Source organism: Nothoprocta perdicaria, unplaced genomic scaffold (assembly GCF_003342845.1).
Source record: "Nothoprocta perdicaria isolate Ctin4 unplaced genomic scaffold, notPer1 scaffold_156, whole genome shotgun sequence".
Classification (NCBI taxonomy): domain Eukaryota; kingdom Metazoa; phylum Chordata; class Aves; order Tinamiformes; family Tinamidae; genus Nothoprocta; species Nothoprocta perdicaria.
In genome coordinates this window covers 689,403-713,207 of record NW_020454716.1, presented here as the reverse complement: position 1 = coordinate 713,207, position 23,805 = coordinate 689,403, and the positions used below count along the sequence as shown (strand labels likewise).

At 38.6% G+C, this 23,805-nt stretch overlaps 2 protein-coding genes across 3 annotated transcripts in view; both read left to right on the top strand.

Annotated features, from left to right (window-relative positions):
• SPI1 (Spi-1 proto-oncogene) overlaps window positions 1-12,518 on the top strand; it is a 42,090-nt gene extending 29,572 nt beyond the window's left edge. For both annotated transcript variants that reach the window (XM_026035137.1, XM_026035136.1), the window contains exons 2-5: window positions 252-345; window positions 6,791-6,978; window positions 10,908-11,064; window positions 11,770-12,518. In XM_026035137.1, coding sequence (XP_025890922.1) covers window positions 252-345; window positions 6,791-6,978; window positions 10,908-11,064; window positions 11,770-12,086 — 756 coding nt within the window. In that variant the 3' untranslated portion in view covers window positions 12,087-12,518. The remainder of the gene's footprint in view (window positions 1-251; window positions 346-6,790; window positions 6,979-10,907; window positions 11,065-11,769) is intronic.
• A 10,150-nt stretch (window positions 12,519-22,668) lies between these two features.
• Window positions 22,669-23,805, top strand: part of MYBPC3 (myosin binding protein C, cardiac) — a 53,110-nt gene continuing 51,973 nt past the window's right edge. Inside the window, exon 1 of the mRNA XM_026035119.1 lies at window positions 22,669-22,820. Coding sequence (XP_025890904.1) covers window positions 22,796-22,820 — 25 coding nt within the window. The 5' untranslated portion in view covers window positions 22,669-22,795. The remainder of the gene's footprint in view (window positions 22,821-23,805) is intronic.

Below are 23,805 nucleotides of genomic sequence, written 5' to 3'. Positions count from 1 at the left end.
GATTTGCTAAGCAGGCAGCAGAAAACTCTCTTACTGAGTCTAAGGAGGTGGAATTTTCCCTTTTGGTTTGTTTTTTGCAAGCCAGCACTTGCTGTCAAGCTTTTTATTCCTACTGGTTTAATAAATCTTGAAGCCACTCCATTCTTTCCCTCAGCAATAGGAATGTGTTTGCAACACCCCCTAAACTGATGGGAATGATTTTGAAGGAATATCTAAGCTTACAGTCCTAAAAATTCCTCTTCTCTTTGCAGCCCTCTGAAGATATGGTACCCTATGAGTCAGATCTCTACCGACAGCCCCATGACTATTACCAGTATCTCAACAGTGATGGAGAGAGTCATGGTGGTAAGTTTAAAAATATTTCCTTAGAGTGTAAAGTCTCATGCGATGCTGGAGGAGAGAGACCGGGCATTCAGGAAAAGAAAAAACATGTTGTTTTGATCTATAATATATAGGTACTTATTCTCAAATCAGAACCCTACAATAATTCATTCTGATTAGTGGCACCATTCCAACCCAGCAACTGTAACGGTCTTCTGACTAGAAGAGAATTTTAGTACATATTGAGTAACATAAGGAACTGCCAGATCATTCAGTTATTGCCTGGAAGGTGAGATCTCATGATCTCCATCCCTCATTCTTTGCTGTATTTTAACTTTTCTCTGCAGATTAAAACCACTTTGCTTACTGCAAAACTCTGAGGACATGGATTTGTGTTACTGTACTTTTCTTCTTGTGCTGCCATCTCCAATTCTTCTTAGACTTAGGTCCTAAATGATCTGCTTGTTCCTTCATTTTTATTGTTGCTTTGACATTTGGCCATTTTCAACTCCATATATTTCTCTATCTTTTGATCTCTTTTGCATGCTGCCACACCTAGCTTAAACTTTCGCTCTTCCTTCAATGCACCCAAGTACTTCCTCTCTTTATATCTACATAAAACTTCCTTGTAACTGTTTGTATATAAACTCGATAAAAAATATGGTAGGATTAATTATTGATTCAGTTTCTATATGTGATTTCAAATTAATGGTGGTGCTGAAGTAAGTTTTGCTGTCTTCTGTTTCTTCTTGTCTTATGGTCCCTGGAGTCCCTCGATGCAGAGGGGAGAGCACAGCTTTGTGAGTCTCCTCTCCTGTGCAAAACAATGTTCCAGCAACACCGCCGGGGAAACAGCAGGGTCGGTGTTGACTCAGGAAGAAAAAGCACCGTTCTGCTGTACCGCTCACCACAGCCGTGGCAGCTCCTGGAGTTTCCCTTGCAGCCTTTTATAGATACAGTAGATACTGCGTGGTTTAAGACACCTAATAACTACCTAACATAGGACTGCTGTGTCTGTGCCAGCAAAAACTATATTAAAGGACAACAATCTTCAGAATAGGCTGTATGTTTAACTCATTTTTTCCCCTATATTGCATTCAAAAAGTAAATACAAAATTTTGAAGGCCGAGAGACAAAGAAATCATTTAGTTTTCATAAATTATCTCATGGATTTTGTTAAGTCATATTAATCAAACCCATCAACTTCAGGGTTTCTGCTTCATAGTCAGTACCTGAGTTTCCACAGCTATAAAATAAAGATAACAGTTATTGTCTCAAAGGGCAATTGTGACAATTAATAAATATAAAAGATGCCATGCAGGAGGAAGCACTGGGAGACAACTCTTGTGTCATCAAATCTAGGCTACCTCTGGCAACAATACCTCTTTATCCTTCATAACATTATCAAGTCTGGTCTGGCTTACTGGAAGGCTGTTCCTAAGGTGTACTCCTCAGATCACTAGCACGTTTTAACTCTCTCTGGCAAACAAAACAAATCTCAAAGCAGCCTATGTGAATTAAGTATATTAATTACTCTAATCAATGTGAATGCTGAGGACACCTACACAGCCATTGAAGACATTTTTTTTTCTCAAAAAACTTTTGTTACATTTAATCAAGAGACTCCAGCAATGTTGTTAAAGTGCTTGTACATCAAGTACATCAAATATGGAAGAGGCAACTTAATCCCAACCTATATATTTCAACTGAATCTTTACCAATTAGCAATGAACAGCTAAAGGCTATGCAGGGGAGTGATCACTTGAGTGCCAAGTGTCAACTATACAATAAAGTGTAACTCAGTAAAGTGCATGCTGCAGAAACTACACTAGTTTAGTGTAGTTACCAAGTGAATTGGTAAATTTAACTAACAAAAATAAACTACAGAAAATGCAGATGCTAAATCACAACATGCATTGTTTGTATTTATTTTGTATATTGTAGATTAACTATTTTACTGTTACTGTAATAAACACTGAGATAAAGACATGCAGGGCAGAAGCTACTTCAAGGGTATTAGTCCACTGCCCTACCTTAAGCTTATATGCTGGTGGGACTGTAAACGTAATGTAACACGTTTTGTAACACTAACGCAATCCTGGTAGTTACAAAACTCCACTGCACTTTTGTCTCTGGATTATTACTAAACATGATTGGTTTAGTTAAAAAAAAAAAAAAATCATTATTTGTATGAAGCTAAATGTCAACCACTTCTCATTTTGTTTCTAGGTTCATTAAAYTTAGTAGTTTTTGTGGGTTTTTTATTTATTTTTATTTTCATCCCTCCTCTTGGAATAATATGACTCTTTAAAATCCTTGTTAGGATGTTAGCCCACACTGCAGGACAGGAAAATCCAAACATGTGAACCTCAATCTTAAATAACATAYGGCAAATAGAAAGAACTCCAAAATCCCCTTATTTTGAATCATTCTTAAGATTTCTTGCAGCCTGACTCATGGATTTTCTAATGTTTGGCATTACTAAAATTATGAATTTTGTTAATTAGCAAAGTGAGAGCTAATGAGATTCTGTTGTCATTCTCCGTAACATTGCTGCATTGCCTAGAAACATGGCATTTGCTCAACACAGTGATTCTTTAGAGCATCAAGACATGGATTTTGCAGTGTCCTTTGGTATTTCTCTCATTTCCTCTATGGGAATTCTTTTGCCTTGTTTTTTTTTCAGATAGGTAAAATACAGTGGGAATATGGAAGCCATACAGTGCGGCGCTGTGTAAAAAACCTCTTTGTTCAAAATGAGTGGGAATACCTGCAAGGCACGAGCAGAATCAGAGCTGCTTAGACTTCAAAATGATGCCTTGTTCTCACTGCTCGCAGATCAGGCAGAGTGCTGTGCCAGCATAGCTAGCACTTTTCTGGTTCAAAAGCTGTCTCATGAATTTCTGCATGGTTTTGCACTGTGTGATGCAGATTTAGCTAGTTGCTCCGTTTAATATTTTTTAAAATGTATTTCAGGTTCTAATTGTTTGTCCTGATGTTATTTATCTGTTTAAACAAGAGAAGAGTAATTTCTCTTGGACACAGGATGGCCAAGACAATTTAGCTATATTTTATAGCTAAAAACTTTATAGCTTGCTCTAGCATGCAAGTCTATCTCTATGATGAATATTCCCACAATACCTTTAAATCCACTATTGCTTCCCAGCAGGCTAACATCCCTTCTGTCATCGGAGGGAGTTCCAAACTCACGCCTGTCCTTCCTCTAACCTTTCACTACATACAACACCAAAACAAACATGAGCTCCATGTCTCTATAAGAGAGATTTTTTTCACATCCTCTTTCACTTCACATGAAATTTCTCATAATGACTCCATTGTGTATCTATAGGTTGGGTTTTAGTGAGATTTTCCTTGCCCAAAGAAGAGACACTTTCCATTTCTAGATTGTTTCTCTCCTTTCTTTTCCCTCAACCTTTACTTTTTTTTGTGGAAATAACAAACTGCAACACATGACTGACATCACACTAACACATAAGGTAGAAGGAAACAGCTGCAAAGCTGATAACTCCAATACTTGAAGATACTTATAATTTGTTTATGTTTTGATGTGCACTAAATTAGGCAGGGTAGTGCAACTGTAGAACGGTTTGTGGAGACAGAATGAGGATTTTCTCTTTTAAAGTAACTAAATCAACATTTTTTTCCCGAGGATCATTCTGAAATTACACATAATTTAGAATGAAATAAGGATTTTTCTTCTGTCACAGCTTGAGTATTTGGATGTAATTTATGTTGAARTAATTTATGACAAATTTATAATATACAAATATTGTGTGATCACTGTAAGTTTCCAAATGGTACATTATTAGTATTACCATACTAATGAATAAGTTAATGAATAAGTTAGCTTTTAATTTAAGTTAATACTAAAATATTATTATAGTACTTCAGTTCCAAAGACTCCAAAGCAGACTGCTAGAACATGCACAAATACTCCTAGCTGTGCATGATGGATATAAACTGCCTTGTCTCTTGATCACCTTAGCTACTACCAGGAAGAAGTTCCACAGCTAGAGCTATTATTGACACTATGCACTCTCCAGCCTTAGAGAGAGGGCTTCATCATCCTCAAGATCCTCAAGGTTCTCCTTTGCTGCAATAGATCACCAAATAGAAGTGGTCTTTGAGCAGAAATATTGCCATCTGGCAAAGGACTTTCTGCGCGAGAAGCCCTGCCCGATCAGCCTAAGGAACAGGAGTACCGAGTACTCTTGCAATGCCTTCTCAACAACTTATTATTATATAAAAATGGTGGCTGCTGGGCCACCATGGATGGAGGCCACCATGTTGCCACCATGAGTGGTTATAAGTAATTTGCAGCAATTCAACCTGACAAAAGCATGAGTCAGTGCGGCTCAGCCTTCAAACGATGCAATATCTTTCAGACTGAATAAGTTCAAAGCTTTGTACCAGAACACTATGTGCAGCCTCACACTCACATACACACTGACATTCCTTGGGTTGGAGAAGAAGTAAATACAATATGCAAAGTACTTGCTTACTTTATATCCTGAAAGATTCATTCCTTTCCCAGAAAAAACAAAATTTATCTCCAGCATTAACACATGAAGAAATGTTACTAAGCTTCATAACATCTGTCTATAAAATCCGTATATGTAGTCCACAGAAAGCACTATACAACAAGCAATGAAATTACAAAGTAAATGCAGCAACTCTCTGAACCCCTTTATAAACACTTTTCTGTCGCTTTCTCATGCCATGACTTGGTTTATCTATTATAGAAAAAAAAGTGGGAAGGACAGAATAGCAAGCCCTAGTCTGGAAAGGGTCTGGTAAAGCTTCCAACAAGTAAACACCTACAGGCCTGAGCCCTAAAGGCAGCAAAAAGAGCGTACAGCTTCTCAGGTACAAAAGTGTGTTATGAACATGTCATCTTGGAATGTCAGGCTCACTGAGAGGCCACATTCAAAACCACTTTTCTGCTTTTCAAACTCCTCAGTGGGTTAGGCCTAAATATCCAAGAGATAAACAAGGATAGATGAGGAGATAAAAGCTGAGACAACAAATGAAGCAGGTATTGAAAAACAAAAATATTCACAGCACTCCAGTATGCAAATAATGTCACAGTCACACACAGTAGCATCATATTATGGTGTGGGACAGTTAGTCCTCCCTTTACATCTTCAGTGCAAGTGCTCTTGGAACAACATGTTCAGTTCTGTCCATCATATATTCAGAAGGATGTCAAGAGATGGAAAGAAGTTTGCAGCACAAGAATGATTGGGACGTCAAATGTACTGATTTATACTAAAAGATGAAGAAAGTCAATGTGCACAACTGCATTAAGTGTAGTTTGTGAGGATATATGTTAGCATCCTGAAAATATATGAAGGTTGAGAAATAATTTAGAATAATTTAAAAAGAGAAAATGAAGACTAAAGAGATAAAAATTAGAAATGTTACACTGAATATCATAAAGAAGTTATGACTATGCATAAAATGATGTGTGAAATTACTAAAGACTAGTTCCAAGGTCTTTCAAAGCAAAGGATGTGATCTTGACTTTGATTTTAAAAAACAGAGTGCACACAAATATATGCATAACTATGCCTGCAGCTACTCTGTGTGAGAAATGGAGCTTGCAAGGCTTCAAATTTCCTCTGGCAGATTGTAAGTTTTGAGCAGAAAATGTGAAATTCTGAGAATTTAGGAGATTTATATGGAACAGAAATTAAAAACTGCAAATTGTATGGAATTTAGTTTCAAAGTAGGAGACAGTATACTGATTATCTGAGTGCTTTTTCATGTTTTTGAAAAGAATTTAAACTTCACACACATTTCTAATAGATTACAAAGATAAAAATAATTGAGACTTTGCACCAGACATTTGCCCCATTGTACCAGAGTGTACACAGAACCCTTGCAACAGTTTTTATGTTTTATTCTCTTGATACTGATACTGAAAATGTGTAAGGTACCAACACAAGACTAGACGAAAGATCAAGCAAAGACCCATGCTTTTTCTGCGTGGGTCTGAAATTTTGGCACCAGATTAAAAAGACTGAAGGTACTTGTAAAAAGAGCTCTCATTTTCTTTACTGCCATACCATGAGGAAGGCTCTAACAACAACCTGAAGATATGTAAAAGAGTGGGATTTGTTGCCTCAGGAAGGAAATCACAAGATCAACAAGGTCTCCTCTCGAGAAAGGTGCCAGCACTAACCCTTTTGACACTTTATGCTATATAACACTGGAATCTATCATGGTTCACTCCAAGAGTGTTTTCCTAATGAAGTTTCCTAATGAAGTTTGTTTCACTTGTGAGTCATGTGCATTTAGTAGATTAGGAAAAGAAAACTCTATAGGGAAATCTATGGATTGTGACAGGGAGAAAAGACAGTAACAGGAGCAGGAAGCAATGGAGGACAAATAAATGCAGTATATTTTACTTCTGTAATGACATACAAACTCTTTTTATTTTCCTTAGATCATTATTGGGAATATCATCCACACCACATGCACAGTGAGTTTGAGACCTTTGGGGACAACCACTTCACAGAACTGCAGAGCGTACAGCCTCCCCAGCTGCAACAGCTCTACAGGCACATGGAGATTGAACAGATGCATGTCCTGGATTCTGCCATCCCAACCACACACATTGGACTCAACCATCAGGTATGGCCATCAGTTCTTGCTCAGAAGTTATGGTGATAGTTAAGGATAAGGAACAAGGTGCACCAGAAAGCTCATATTGTTATGCCAAGATGCTGATAAAATTAATTATTGGATTATTATTGCATGAGTACTTGATAAAAAACTCTTCATTCTGAGGACAAGTGCAGTTTAAGCATTCTTTTCATCTGAATGAAAGTTCACAGGTTGCTCCTTAGTAAATAGGCAGTGTTCCTCAAAATGTGCATAAAATGACAATTCCATTATGTTGAAAGTTTTGAAATTTCAATTTTTATTTAAAATGAAATCAAAATGAGCACTTTAGAAATTCCACACTTGAGAAGCTGTGTGCTGTTATAGCAAAGGTATCTGACTCTTAGGAAGCGTTCTGAGCCACAAAACAGTAGGAAAGCTTTAAATATTTCCAAGCAGCCCTCAAAATTTCACATACACAGAATCCTACACAAAACACAAATAAAGGCAAGTCGCAGGTAATTTTACCACCATGAAGCATTTTGCGGGCATTCTATGGATGTTTCTACCTAGAAGCACTACTCAGTTTTTAAATGCAGGCAATCATCTGCCAGTAAAACAAATAACTCCACTGTTCACTAAAGATAGTCATGGCAGTGCCGCTGAGTGAAATTATAAGGCGTTCCCTGGTACTGCAAATATGCTGGGATAAAGTGGGTGTGGAAATCCCTTTTGACCCATGGGTCCACAAGAATGTGCCCAAACTCATTAGAGGGAACAATGAGGGAGCAGTGTGACCTTGTGCTAAGGAGTTCCCCAGGACAGGCAAGCTGCTGATCATTTGCTGAATACCAGGCATACAAGGTCAAAGAAAGAGGTGTTCACTAATTACCATGTTATATAAAACGGTGCCATGGTGAAGGTTTTGTCAGTGCAACTGCTTTCATGCAGTTGTTATTACGGGTGTCTTTGCTCAAAGCAAAATGAAATCATATATAAATACATAATTAATAAACAACAAATATGGGGAAAAATGAGTGATTAAGTTATATATCAACAAGAAATTGACGTACTGAAAGCCCTCAATCTTGTCACCTTTTGCTCTATAAAAATTAGCAACAGAATATAACATGGAGATTCAAACAAAGAAGTAGGAACAGAAAGTTACAAATATAAAAACGTTTCATGGACCAGCAGTCTGTGGGAAGCTTCAAGCCATTTCAGTTGCTCAGTATAACTGCTCGTACGTAATGATAAACTGTTACACCCAGCCCAAGACCACGATTAAAACTAGTCTCATTTTGGATTTCTTTGGAAGCACACCAGAAAACAAGAGAGAGAGGGTGGCTTTGCTTATCTTATTTCATGCAACTCAGTTTTTACCTTTCATTTCAGGATAAAAGAGAATAAAGAGCTGCCCATTCCCTCTTCCTACCCCATGCCAAGCTGCAGATGATATGAATAGTCAGTTCACCACTAGTCTCCTCTTCCTCACCAGCTGGGGATCTTTGGGGTTTTACTTTAGCCTATAGCAACTCAAGCAAGTGGTACTCAGCATGCTTTGAGGTTCAGACTCTGTTGTGCCTCAGCCACAACCCTAGGCAACACATGCTATTATTAAAGACATCTTCAGGGAAACAGAACCAGGAGGCAAGCTCTAATCGTCAGCTGAATTTACCCACTACTAACTGCRCCCATGGCTGTCACGCAATATCAGAGCTACAGTTTGCAAATAAAGGAAGAATGTGCAAAGATATTTCTCCCATTTTCTGTTGATAATCATTTTATTTTTCAAAATCAAATTTGAGACTCAAATTAGATTTTTTAAAACAAGATTTCTTTAAAAGGGTTTGATAGCCTGCCCACAGGTACTCTCACCAAATAATAAATGAAGAAAGGAAAAGCTATTCTGATGAGAGACTGAAAGAGAAGGTAGGAAAACAGAGCGTGAGACAGCATCAGGATATGGAAAGTAGCAATTTCTTCAAGTTTTTCCTTTCCAGAACTGTATTAATAACCCTTTTAAACACACTAGCAAGTCCCATGCAACTTTGTGTTCAGGACACTGACCTACATTGAGTTTTTGGCATTAGGAAAACAAGTGTACCCAAATAGGCAGCAGACAAGGAGCAGGTGAAGCTCAGCCAGCTCCTCAGTTCAATGTGGTGCCAGTGACATATCTCTGTCCCCCTTCCCTGTAGGACATTGTCCCACGGCCTCACTCCCCCTCCCCCACCAACGTTGTCTCTCCCTTCCTTCCGAACTCTGAGGCCACAGCTTTCTTAACTGTAAAATGCTAAAGGTGACTCTGTGGTGAGGGCTGAAGTTTCGCTCTTGGGGATCTGACAGGAAGCTTACACACACTGTTACCCAATGCTGGCCTTCCTGCCATGTTCTTCTCCAGCCAATCTGCCAACTCATTAACCGCCATCTGCTGCACCCCTAAACCAGCCCTTTGCGCACTCCTTATTGGGACATTTTAAAGTGGTGCAAAGCTCATCTAGCAATCACCACCCAGCAGGGCCTAATGTCGGGTGGACGGTGTGAGTCATGAGGTGAACACCCACTCCCCCTGCAGCGCCTAAGCTTGGGTGAGGGGAATCATGCTCAAAGCATCCTTTCTCACTGGAAGGAAGAAGAGCAGTTCATAAGGAGTTTGCCTTCCAGGACTATCAATCTGAAACATTTCATGAAAACTGCATTTTATTTGCTTCTGATAGTGTTTTTTAATGTAGGAACTGGGTTCCTTATTCTCATCTCCCACAGGATCTGTTTCTGACTCTCCAGTAGCTCATGGCAGCTAGTTGTGATCCCTACCAAACCAGAGAGAGAGAATTTAGAGTGGAGGTAGATTCCACAGTGTCCCCCATAAAATGGTGAGGAAATCCAGCACAGAAGACAGCTTGCTAGCTTTCCAGATGAGAAATCCCCATCAGGAGGGAATTTTCATATAACCCCTTAGGAGAAGAGAATGTGACGTATTCAGTATGATGTATTCTTTGTCTTAGTGGGAAACCTATTCCCCTCCACGGAAGGGAATTCAAGCTGAGAAGCTGACCGATCTGTGTAACCCCTGCTCCAGAGCTGGATGCAATGCTGCAGGGTTGCAGTGCTGCCAGCAGGTACTATATCCAAGAAAGAAAAAGAAGACAACAGAGCCCAAAGCAGTAAAAGTGGTTCTGTCAGGGCAGAACTGCTCAGCTCTGCCAAATTTAAGAGCATTTAAAATTCACTAGAAGTGCATCTAGGGCACTAGAAAAGCACTAGAAAGTCCATGTTAAAAAAAAAAAAGTTTTCCAAGAACAGTTTTGCACAGGGAATAGGTAACAGTTATTGGAAAAACACTGTCTTGGTATACAGACACTACATAGCAGGAATCTTGCAATATTTTGAAAGCAATTACAGTATTTCCAAAGCAAGTATTACCAATATAGCATTTTTCTCTGAAAGGCCTGCCTACAAAATCTCATTTTAGGAGAATGTTCATAGAGTAATTCATATGTCGGACAAAGGCACCTGTTACATGAATATGAACCCAGAAAAAAGGGGAAAAAAAAAAGAAAGTGATTTCTCAGTCCATTAGGAAATCTGGTTCTATGCATGACTATTATCACCTTTTTGTAAGGTTCTTCTGCATAAGCAATACAGCAAATTCCACTCCCAAAAGAGGAAATGCCATCTAAATTAGAAAGAGAAGGATACTACACTGAGGAGGTATTGGGAGAGGGGCAATATCACTTGCATAGGAAGTAGCACATGGGAAAGGTCTGACAGTGTTAGCTGTTAACTGGATAGGTTTCTTAACTGCCTTAAATTTATTTCAAATATCAATGACTAAGCCACTAGCTATTACCCTAAATAATTCCACATCCCTTCTCTCTCGCTCTCTCTCTCTCTCTTTTTTTTTTTTGTCCTACTCTCTGTCACTGTTTCCTCCCTGCACTACTACTGTCCCAAAGGTTTCCTATTTGCCCCGGATGTGCCTGCCRTACACCTCTCCACTGCAGCCCAGTTCTGATGAGGAGGACATAGAAAGGCAGAGTCCCCCTCTGGAGGTATCAGATGGGGAGACTGATGGTGTGGACCCTGCGCCTGGAATTATGCATGGAGAAGCAGGTCAGTAAAAACTGTGGGACTTGGCTGAGCTGGGAGTTGAACAGCTCTTTTGTTACTATGATGATAATGAATAAAGCTGTGGAATTGTTGTGCTCATATTTTATCCACTCCCAAGATTCACTTTCCCTCTTTCTCCCCTAGCACTTTCCTGTCTTCAGGATTGTTCAGAAGCATAATTGTGTCTAGATTTCAAATTGAATTTCTTCAAGCATTCCCACTTTATTTTCTGCATTACTTAATCAGGTTTCCTCTTAGTCTTTGCCATGTCTGCTCCCATTTCCATTAATAAATGGAAAAATCAAAGCAAGGAGCTCAAGGAACTGATTTTTTTTTTTTTTTAATATTAAGCTTTGTTGGGCCAGTACCTGAAAATCAGATTCTGATCAACCTGCCCAAACTAGTTTCAGATAAGTTTCAAATTAGCCATGTTTTCCATCTAGTTTCAAATTAGTAAATTAATTTCAAAACAAGGTTTAGGTCTTTGGAATTCCTTTTTATCTTTTTTCTTCTTGGTGCACAAACTCACTTTGGTTCTTCATGGTGTAACACTATCTGTTGCTGTTATAAATATTGCAGATTGAAAAAGTTAGGTGAATTCACAAGCTACCTGAAATAGTTATATGGACTATATAAATCCCCTGTTTCATCAGGGACTGTAAACTGACACTTATGTTTCAATGCCTTTCTCCTCTAACTCTCACACAGGCAGCAAGAAGAAGATTCGTCTGTACCAGTTCCTTCTGGACCTTCTTCGCAGTGGAGACATGAAGGACAGCATCTGGTGGGTTGACAAGGAAAAGGGGACTTTCCAGTTCTCGTCCAAACACAAAGAAGCACTGGCGCATCGCTGGGGCATCCAGAAAGGCAATCGCAAGAAAATGACTTACCAGAAGATGGCACGAGCTTTGAGAAACTATGGAAAGACAGGGGAGGTCAAGAAGGTCAAGAAGAAGTTGACCTACCAGTTTAGTGGGGAGGTGATGGGAAGGGGGGTCAATGATAGGAAGCATTATCCTCACTGAGGCCATGGGACCCTGAGCAAGAAATATTTTAAGACCTCCTGGCTGGATACCAGCAGAGGAGATGGACGCAACTTTCTCTTTGCTTCTTGTGCCCTCCTCTCTATTTCTAAGGTGCCTTTATTACCATCAGATGTTTCTGGTACGAACCCCCTTCTTCAGCATCTGAGAATCCTAAAGATGGCAGAATTCTTTGCTTCCATCCTAGAAGTTGGACAGAGTTGGGAATTATAAACCATGTACAAATATATTATTGTCAGGAAATATTTTTGATTGTTTTGTAACTAAAGWATACAGCTGATGAAGTTTTACCTTCAAAGGTGGTGCTGTGTCATTCACAGTGACACTGCATGAGCTTACAGCTTTCAAACTAGCATTAATACAGGCTCTGCCTCAGCTCTCAAAGCTAGAGAGAAGTTTGCAGATCTTGGAATAATACTTGTCCTTTTAAATAGTAATAACATGTACATATTTAATAAAATTTGATATAATGAAGTCCTAGTGTTTGCATAATAAATGATTACTTCACAGACAAATCTTGTGTGCTTTTATTTATAGAGATGTAGCTCACACACTATGTGGACAGAAAGCAATCTGGGTTAGGGGGCCTTATCTGTATTTCATCTCTCCTTACTTTTCAATTTCCTTGGGAAGACCACCAGTGCTATTGGACAAAGTGGCAAAGATAGTCAGTGAGATGCATCACTGTAAAAAAGGCTACAGTACTTAATAATTGGTATAAATTATCATGATCTTTGTACAAGTAAAGACCTAATAACAATTTCTGTTCACTTAGACCAAGGACAGCATTTACAACTCTACCCTGATTAGAACACAACTCACTCATTTTCTTCTATGATTTCACTATTTTTCGTGCCCCTGCTCTTTCCTCTTGCTTGTTACCCCGACTGTGATAGTTTGCTGTTAGTTGATGAACTTTTCTGGGGAGTAACTATTCTTTTATCATCTATTTACAAAAACCTAGTACCAGAGGTTTTTAAGTTTTTAATGGTGGATTTTAGGCCCTACTATAAGGAAACAAATGGAAGCTAATAACAAGTGCATTTTATAGATTACACTCACAATGCAAAATAAGAAATTCAATGCCTAAGATACAATAGTAAAGTTACCTCGTGCACCTAAACACAGAAAAGAAAATGAAGTCAACTAACACTGACAGAATTAGCATTTTAGCATTTCACATAACTTTTTTTTCAGCTGTGTTTAAACACTCAGAAATTATGAAACAGCACCACGACTGATGTTTCTAGAAGCAACAGTATAGTTGCAGTTGCAGATCATCAAAGAAACCAACACAATATTCACCCTGAACCCAATACATGTCTGAAGTACCTGACAAATAATTTCTGACATGCAGCATATACTCATAGGGTGCCACCAATGTTAATAGAAGAACTGTAACTTTTGGAACTTTTAAAAAGACAGTAAGATAGCTGGCAGAGATTGATTTACAAAATATATGAGGCAAAAAGAGATAAAGAAGTCTGAAATAATGAGAAGATTTTTGTTTAACAGTATTAAACAAATGTTGTAACTGAACACGCCAAATACCGTGATGTGAAAGAAATGGATTAAGTAGCTTGGAACTTTTCTGAACTTGCTCCTAGGAGTATTCCCCACGGAAACTCGAGTTGAAAGTGATGAGCAGAACTTAGAATAAGTTATATGTAAATGTAATCACTTTTATCTGTACTAATCATGTCACTGTGAAATTAAAAGTCTAGTGACAGCACAGGACTACTGTGACTCCTTGGACCCAGACAGCAAGAAACTCCCACTTTAAAAAAATCACAATATGATACCTCCCAATTCTAATTTACGAACATAATAAATACATTAGTCAACACCAGACACCAGATTTAAATTGTGTAAGGATTTAAGAACTTTTTCTATCAAAAGCAGCAATAATCAACAGAAATTTTCTTTCCATCTTATAAGAATATTGCAACCCTGCTCTTCTCTTAAAGCAGAAACAATTAAAGAAGAAATTTTGTTTTTAAAATTTTACAGGGACATTTTACTTCTTATGTAATGTAAGACTCATTAAAATAGACCCTTATAAATGCCATATGCATTGATATAGGAATTGTAGGACCGCAGGTGAAGATCGTATTTTGGTCCTAAGATAGCCCTCAGAAGATGAGAACAGCACTCAACCCTGACATAGTCAGAGTCTCTTTTGTGCTGAGCGAGGAACTCAAGACTGTTCTGCATGGTTGTAAGGATGACTCTGCACTACAGACTGGCTACTAGCAAGAGATAGAAGACATTTGCCTTTACTAGACTTGCAGGCTTAAGACAATTAATTCCTCTCCTCATTAAAAAAAAACAAATATCATCTTTATCACATGCAATTTGAAAAGCAGAACTAATCACTCTCTGGCACTATTTCACTATTAATTCAGAGGAGAAGGATCATTTCCTCTTTCAGGAAAACTATGATGACTGAAAACAGTTAATTGGTGAGCTAATTGTGAAGACATTTAGGATAACTCATTTCAAGCTTATCAAAGAGCCTTGTTAAATATCAGAGACCTGGGCTCCAGCTTTCCCAGGAAGTCTAACACAGAAAGCAATAAAATGGTGGCAAAAAAATACAAAATTATAATAAGCACTCAAGTAGAAACACCAAAAACCTTTAAATAAATGATCTGATGTCTGTGCATTATTTTAGAATACTACCTTAGAGCGGCTGCTATACCTGTGAACTAAAAGTTTTCACTGCATATGAGTTTCAGTCTCAATCAACAAGCAAATGGAAAGGGAAGAATCTGAGGAAAAAAATCTGGGGACAACATTATTTGTACTTAAAATATTTTTACAAATCCTATTGAATATACTTTAACAAGTAGGTTTAAAATTGTATATATTTCCAAAGCTGAAATCTTTTTCTCTTCCTCTTATTAACTTTGAAGTAGTGTTTCTAAAAATATTCCACCTCCATCTGTTTCTGGTTAGGTTTTTCATCTGTGGCATAGAGTCTGAATAATCAAGTGTCGCAGCTGTGAAGGAGACCAAACGATGATGCTCCTCAGCCACAGTGCCTTTTGTATCTCATCCAACTCAGCTGCTTTGGAAAGTAAGCTGTCTAATCAAGCTGAATTATCGCCATTCAGTGGCACACGCAAGAAGAAGCTGTTAGGCTATTTCAGAGAAAAATACCAAAATAAATATGACAAAATCACCATTTCAGGAAAATTACAGAGTAGCAAGAACACTTCTTTCTCTGGAAATAGCCCAGTCACAGAGAGGGAGAGGTGCTCAAAAATGTAGGTCATGTCATTATGTGGAAAGATGATCCATTAGTACAAGTTTCCTGGAACAATACTTAGACCAGTGATGTTAGAGATCATCAATCCCTCTCTCAAAGCAAGCATTCAAACTACAGCTATACATCCAACATACATATGAGCTTTTCAACCTGCTTTAAAGAAACCAACCTGTTTTATTGGCTGCTGACTAGCTCCTGAACAATCCTTGAAGAAAGATATTATTTAGAAAACTATTACAAAACTAAATCCAAAATTTATCCTACATCCTCCTGGATGTTTACATCCTGAAAATCCTACAGCATTTTAGATTCCCCCCAGTCAAGTATCTGAGGTGTAGAAGATAACAAAATTGCACTTGCTGTACTGAGCAATCACCTGCTTACAATAATACACTGAGATAACATATCCTTTTTAGTTTTACCCTGCCCAAGACAGTTTTAGGCACATTCAATTCTGAGTTGCTATTTATGTGCATCAGAGAAAGTGTATAATTATATAGTCCAAAAAACTCAACATATATTCTAATATTTATTGTTTTTGTCTCCTCCTTGACTAAATTTTATCTCCATGGTCTTACTTCCAGATCCACACACTGCTGCAGTCCTGTACTAAATACATATCCCCACTTTCTATTACAGCAGGGCTTTTTATTTCCTCTCAGTAAACCTTCTGCCTCAGTGTCTCATATTTTTTTTTCCTTTCTTTTTGACATCTCTTTCCATAGGGGTTTTTCCTTCTTTCAAATCTCTGCACAACAGTAATCACTTCACAATCATCAAGCTTAATTCACCTCAACAGTTGCGACCTTATAGCAAGCATATTTATCGCATGACACCGTTCAATTCAGTTTGGTTAATCTATTCCTCTAATTTTGCTTACTATATAGCTGCACATTGTAAATTCAAAGAAGAAATTTCATCTCTCATGACAATACAATAAATTTATACTTTTCTCTGACAAGGTCTGGAATGTTATATTCTTGGAGATCCTGCTCTTAGGAATCTAAAATTTATGGATTACATAGCATATGTTTGGTAGAAAAGACTAAGATATGACACAAATTACAGCAGTTAGTCTATGGGCACAGTCTACACTTTCCAAGAATTTGCAATTATTTCTCATTCGTTTTGTGTGTTATCTTGCTCCCTCACCTTTCCTTTTCTAAGAGATGCTCAGAACAGTTTTACACAATTTCACATATCCATATAGTTAAATCCTAAAAACAAAACTCTTGCAGTAAATAAAGTAACTTTAATGAAGCTACTAATCTCATCTGATAATACAAGTAAACAAAACCCCTCTCCAGGAGGCCATGGTGACACAACCCTGCTCAGCGGCACCTTTCTTCTTCAGCCACTTTGCATGTTGCAGTTCGGTTCATTCAGCTGCACCTGTGGTGTGAGGGGCCTGTCTGTAACTCAGGTCTCATCACAATCCTGTTCCATGAGCAGGGGAATACGAACTGCTTCCAAAGAACATGAAAACCGCAGTGGACTGCAGATATTCTTCCTCATTTTCTCTCTTAACTCAGCTGTATCTGCCTTAGCCCAATTTGTTTCCCTTAAAACCCCTCACCTCACAGTTGAAGAATAATTTAGGTTGGAAGACCCTTTAACTTCCAACTCCCTACTCAAAGCAGGGCCAATTAGATGGGGTCTCTCAGGGCAACTTCCTTTCAATTCCGTGTTTCTTTCCATTGGCTCCACRCCATACAGCCACACATCCCCTTCCTTTTGCTTCTGGTGCCCCACAGGGCTACTTTTTACTCTTGGGGAGCCCAAGGAGTACGTGAGAAKGAGCAGAGCAGTCTACAGGCAGGCATAGAATGAGGATGTGGTAGAGTAGATAAGGTTTAGCAGGAGGTGGTGGAGGAGAAGGAAGGGTGGGAGGAGGTGTTAGGGAGACCAAGGTTATGCAAAGGATTGGGGAAGCGGCTTTGTGGTAGGAAGGAATGCAGTTTCTGTGCTTTAAAGGCTCCCCCTGAGCTTTTGTTTCAGCTCCCCAGCAGCAGGGTGCTAGGGCTCCTCTGTGAGAAGCCTTTTGACCACCCGGTGCCTTTGTGCAGATTGCTTGGATGCCTTTGCTTTATGCAAAGTCAAGAATGTTTGGGTGCTGAGCTAGGCATTTGCATATACAAATCAGTTTGGGTTTCTCTTAGGTTTAACTAACTAATTTCCTGAGTTTTATGTCCTTGCTTTAGGGAACATAATTATAGAGTTCTTCTTTAGACATTCTTTCACTTTTTCTCCCATCCGCCATCACTGTGTTCCTTTTCCAGCCAGTCCCAGTTATCCACTCCCAAGTTCTCACTCAGCTTTTCTCTGCCTCTAGATCCAGTCACCAGACATGTCTGTATTAGATTCCAGTCACTTTAGCCTCTAAGTAAGCTTGCAACATTTGGCAGACTTATTTCTTCCTTCCAYACCAACTTTTCTCACATAGACCTCCCTTGGCTTCTCTTTATGTGAATGGTTCTCAGTTCCATTACATTTATTCAGCCATTTTGAGCTTTCCAATCTCACTTGCCCTTACAGTTTCAGCCTCAGTTACCAGCTCCCAGTTCTCTTCCCTCCCTCCCACTTTTACCCCAGCTTCCCACTCAGTATTCTTGTCCTTTGAAGATACATTTCTACCCCTCCCACAACCTCTAGTCTCAGTTTTCTTCTTCCCACTCCTACCTTCACATATTGTTATTTCATTGTCCCACTCTATCCTGTCTGATCCCTTCTTCTCCCCGAAGGTCCAATTCCTTGCCCCTTTCACTCAGATCAGACAGCTTTCCCTTCCATTTTATCTGGAACTGAAATATATATTATTTGGCACACAAGACATATGTGCTGTTTTCTCTCAGGTTAGGTGCGTGGCTTCAAGTACAGCCCCACAACAGCTCAGATACAAATGCGGTTAAAAACCTGCTGAACTCTATAGTGGACCACAACTAACACAGTCAAAATTTTCAGAGAATATAGTCTAAAAAGCTTTCACGGAGCATGTTTTTTTATTTTTTATTTTTTTTCCCTACAGTTAATAATATGGAGCAGCTCAGGTTGATTTTCATGTAGGCAGCCAAAGATGTACTCCTGAATTAAAAGTTACTTAATATCAAATGTCCAGAAAGATCTAAAATATGAGATGTACAGTGTAGGGATATAAAGTGCTTGTTTGAGGGCAAGCGGGATCAGCATTAACTCCGGTCTAGCAAGCACCTAAGAGCCGAGTACAGTCAGTGAGGTCAAGTGCCTTTGCACCATATGCCCCAGAGCTTCTTGTTTCAAAAGCACAGTACTAAGAAACCAAGCTCTTCCTGGAAACAGTCTAGCTGGTTTCACGGGGTACAGCACTTGAGCCAATGAATCCTGCTAGCCCCGTGCTCTGCACATAGCTAGCTCGGCTATCTATCCCATCTATCTGCAGCATTTGTACCAGCAACCCAGCAATCTGCAACCCAGCAACCCAGCAATCTCTTACTTACACTGACCTTGTCCTTACATACTACTGGATTGCTGAGGCGATATTTTCACAAAACAAACCTGAAAGGCAAATAGACAGATTGAGGCAAAAAAAAAAAAAAAAAAAAAAAAAAAAATCACATGATGTGACAGAAACAAAAAGCTAAAAGTGCCTGAAGTGTGTACTTCACAGTGTATACTTTTTGCTTGAATAGCTAAATTTGGTCAAAGTCAAAACCATTTAAAAACATATTGTTTTAATGGGAAGCTGGTTAGTCTTATTAGAAGGAGGTGCTGCTAACTTTGCCTATAATTAACAAATCCCTGTGTTCTTCTGTGTAAACTGTGCCTATCCAAAATCAAGAAGAAACACCACACAGCCTGTCACTGCAGGTCATCTGTTGCTGTCATTTTTAAACTTGACTCTGATGTGTATGACAGTGGTCTGGCACAGAACAACGAACAACAATCTCAGACTGATTGTTTCTTTGACAAGAAATGATATCTTTTCCCTCTCATTTACTCCTCTAGCAAAACTCCAATAATTTTTTTAAACGTTTCTTTACATGTTTTTATGTTACTTTCACTTCGGTAGAGGACAAATCTTCATATACTGTCTTAAAAATTGTTTCATGTTGCATGCTGAGCAGAAGCTAACACAATCCGCTATATACATGAAGCTATTCTGGGGACAGTGAAGCAATCCCTATCCTATATTTCACTTGCACAGAATTTTTAGTATTAAAAGTGGCTACCTAAATAAATAAATAAATATAGAAAATGCTAGAAAAAAGTTCATTAACACTACAATGCTGCCACCTGGTCATCAGAAGTGTAATAGCACAGAAAACATTTATTTTGCTCTTCCTTGAACAAGACGGCCTATTTAAAGTAATTATTTAAAATGACAAAAACTGTAAAGTTATAATTGTGGAATATGATCAGTCCTCTATTTCAGATGAGGTAATACTTGTTGCTCTGTTTCACTAGGAGAAGAAGAAACTCATATGCTCTGAAATTTGAATTTGCTTCTAAAACCTGGAAAGGATCTACAGAGAACATACAACTCATGGACTAAGTCAGTACAGTACATGTATCAAATATGCCTAATTCTGAGCACAAAAGTAGTCAAAATGAAGTCACTTGCTGAATTAAAACTACTCCCACTAAACATTTACAAAGAGAATCAAATCTGCAATAAGATGGATATGGAATAGATAAACGTGCGAGCAGAGTTCCAAAAAAAATAAGATGGCAGATGTTTTACACAGGTAAAAAATGCATTCCTAAAAAGGAAAATTATACATTCGCAAGGAATAATTACACACAGGTATATGTTTATAGATTGGGGAACATAAAAAGCATTGGGAAAAGGTTTCCAGCCCCTTAATCCATAAATTCCCTAGGAAACAACAGCTTATTGTGGACAGTTGCTGTCCACAAATAACACACCCTCAGAATTTCATCTCATGTATGATTGTGTTGCCTTTCAAAGGCAGCATGATTTAGAGCATCCCATCCATTCCCAAAGGGAAACATTCAGATTCAATTCTTCCATCAGCCATGAGATGGCAGGGTTAATTCTTCATCTACCCTGAAGGAGCCCTTACATCATAAGTGAGRCAGCGATCTCTGTTACATGCACACCACCATCAGAGACTAATATGTTTTATGTATACAGCTTCACACAGCTTTATCTTTTGTCTTAAAAGAATAGGAGGTGATGTAATAAAAGTACAAACAACATTTAAATACTGAGCAACAATTAGTTTATGCAAACCAAAAGTTAAGACATTCAGAATCAAAAACGGAGTTCCAATTTTTACTGTCTGTATTTCAACAGTGGAACAACCACGACTGGAAACTGTTWAGAAAGAAATGAATATTCAGGTGAGTCAAGAATGCTGAGAGTTCCAAGACTTTCAAAGCAAAATTCAAGATGTAATTATGCTAATCTCTGCTAGCATCCAGGATGCGATCAGTGAGAGATATGAATTGATCCCCCCCACTTCATTATTTCAGAGTCTCATTTTTTGCTTTAAAACATTTCTTACTGGACACCCCTACTGAAAGAATATAGGTTTGGAAAAACATGATAAATCCTACATGCCTGTATTTTAAAGACATTGAGCATAGGTATATGTATTTCCTTCCTTTCAAGCCATATAAATGGTGTTATTTCTACCTACATTATTTTATTTGCTGCTAATAAAACACAATGATGCTAACAGTACCTCGATAACTGAACAATTTCATGAATCCAGATCAAGCAATCAGTATATTATATATTTTATCAAGGCATAAGCATCCTCACTAATAGAAGAAGATGAAAGTATGAGATGGCAAAAGTAACTTCTCTAGGCAATATAATTGCTGAGGAAAATAATACTCTGATGGCAATTACAAGAGGTTCATGTTTTAAGGACTGCAGAGGTGGCTTCCGGTCAGCTAAGAAAACAATGATGGTCTTCACTAGTCAAGTGGTAGATTTTTGATACTCTGGGAACCAAGCTCTCAGAAGGCATTTGAGACAAAGAAAACAGCCTAGATTTCCTGATTCTCAGTGAAATGCCTCAGACACAGGTCAAAACTATATCACACTAAACTCTGCTCCTTTAGAAACAGAGGAAAATGTGCATAGCACACATCCTGCCCATCTTCCTTACTCATRGATAAATAACTCCTTATATAAACAAGGGGAAGTATTTGACCCAAAATCAGGAGAGGAACAACAGCAGTCATTTTTGCATGCTCATATTTATCCTGTCAGTCTACCCGGACAGTGAGATGTGAAGGACAAATGCAAAGTACAGAGAATGATGGGCTGCACACAGACCCAGCTATTCTAAGATACCTGCTAAGAGCAGAAATCCCGTAGATTCATTTTTGTTCAGGTTAGTACATCAAGAGCAATTAAAACAAATTTTTTTTTTTAGTTTTGAAGGCAGCTAAAATGTACTGAATGTGGGGCCTACACGTTTTCCCTAAAATCCAAAACGGGAGACAAAAGGAACAGGAAATGGATATTTTACAAAGTCAAGAGCTGGATGTTTGCCCACGGTTGCTATATTGATTGATCCTAAATGCACGAATAAATTAGCGGTAAAGATTGGAGCATGAAACAGCAATATCAGAATAATTTCCTGATAAGCTACCCCCCCTAATATCCTTTTTATGTAACTCAGCAACATTTAAACTTCTAGGGGTATCTAATAAAGACCTGGAACCATTTTTCATACAGCGCTTATAAAAAAAAGGCAGTTTTAAGACACTTATGCTGCAGAAGAAGTGGGTGGTTGGAGAGGATGACAAACTAAGTAGTGTCACGCTTTCCAGTTGTGACTGCAAATGTCAGTAATGTACAAATGTACAAGTGCCTCTGAAGAAATAAGTTCCTTCCTGAAGGCTCATATTTAGTTCTACAAACACAGCCTTCAGCAGAAGAGAAAAAAAAATCTCTCTGAAGAGCTGTTCAGGTCTGACCCAATTATAAGAATAACAGAGCCTGAAAAAGGCAGCAAGTATGCAAGCAAATACATACAATAAATATAGAACCTGCATACAGGATTTGTCAAATCAAGTTTGCAAAATGTGCTGTAAACAGGAACATTGCAGGAATTCTTAATTAATTATATATATGCAAGGAGACAAAAATATGCTGCACGTGCAGCATCAGACTGTGCTCCAGTCTGTACCAGCAGATTAGTGGTGGCCAGTCTTGGGTGGTTTGAGCTCTCTGGCTGCTGGAACTTGGCTATATTTATCCTGGCTGATGTAGCCTGTCAAGTGTGTCCTGCTGTTGATAAGGTGGCGTACTTGACAACAGTGAGGGATCAACGGGGAGGAGTAGGATGGGGGCTTCCACTCAGTGTTTCTTTAGGGGTAGCAAAAGCCCTGCAGTCTCATCCTTGTCCAGGTCGGATCCTGCTTTCTAGATACAACTGGGAGCTTCAGCAGAAACAAAAGCAAGATGCCAGAGCCTGTAAAGAAAACAGGTAAGGATCACAACTGACAGGCAAAAGTTGAGAAGGGCTGGGCAGGCAAAAACGCTGGGCTAGCTTTTGTACCCTGGAGAAATGAGATGCCTCAATAACAAAATAGAGAAACGAGACAATATTTGCTAAACTCATTACTAAGTGATCTTTTAGAGAAATCAGTAACCATCCTGGCAACCCTCCGCCACAAAGTTATCTCCAGAGACTTTGCATGAGGGCAGGGRATAGAGGTGAAACATACTGAATTCTCAAATGATTTCTTTTTCTCACCTCCTCTCCCATACACCTTCAGGGCTGTGAAAGCAGTTTATAGGCTCTGTCTTGGGCATTTGGGACAGTATAAACATCATCTCCTGCCATTTTTCCTCATACTTTCCAGGAAGTATCAATAGCAACTTTTGATGATATTTTTTGGTAGTAAAATCTCTACGATAATTAGTAGCAGAAAACTAGCTGAAATGGCATCTTATGGCAGTTGTTCAAAACTTACTGTCTTTGAAAATAAGAAGTAAGGAGCCACTCAGAAGATGAACAGGAAAGAAGAGGAGGCCTAGAAAGTATAAAACAGAGTGCAAGGGGCAAGAGCATGGTGTTCCTGAGAAAATGTTGGGAAGCAAAGCTAGGGAGAGCTTGCCTGTGGAACATGTGTGTGGATAGAGAAAGATGGCTCAGGTATATCCCATGTCTACAAATAAGTTTTTTTTTTGTTGTTTTTGTTTTGTTAAAATGTTGAAAAGCAAAGTTATGCTCATTTGAAAAGTGTGTATAGAGTACACATGGTAGAGGAAACTGTACTAAATCTGTGATTCTTCACTTTTAGTGCCAGACTCTTATGGCACTGATGCCAGGGTATACTAGGAATCACTAATACCTGAATGTACAGTACTAGGTGCATTTTTTTTTTTACAGCATACCCTTTTCAGAGCTAGTCAATACTAGCTGTTGTTACTTATTAATGTAGGCCTTTCTGTACTTTGCAAAAGAT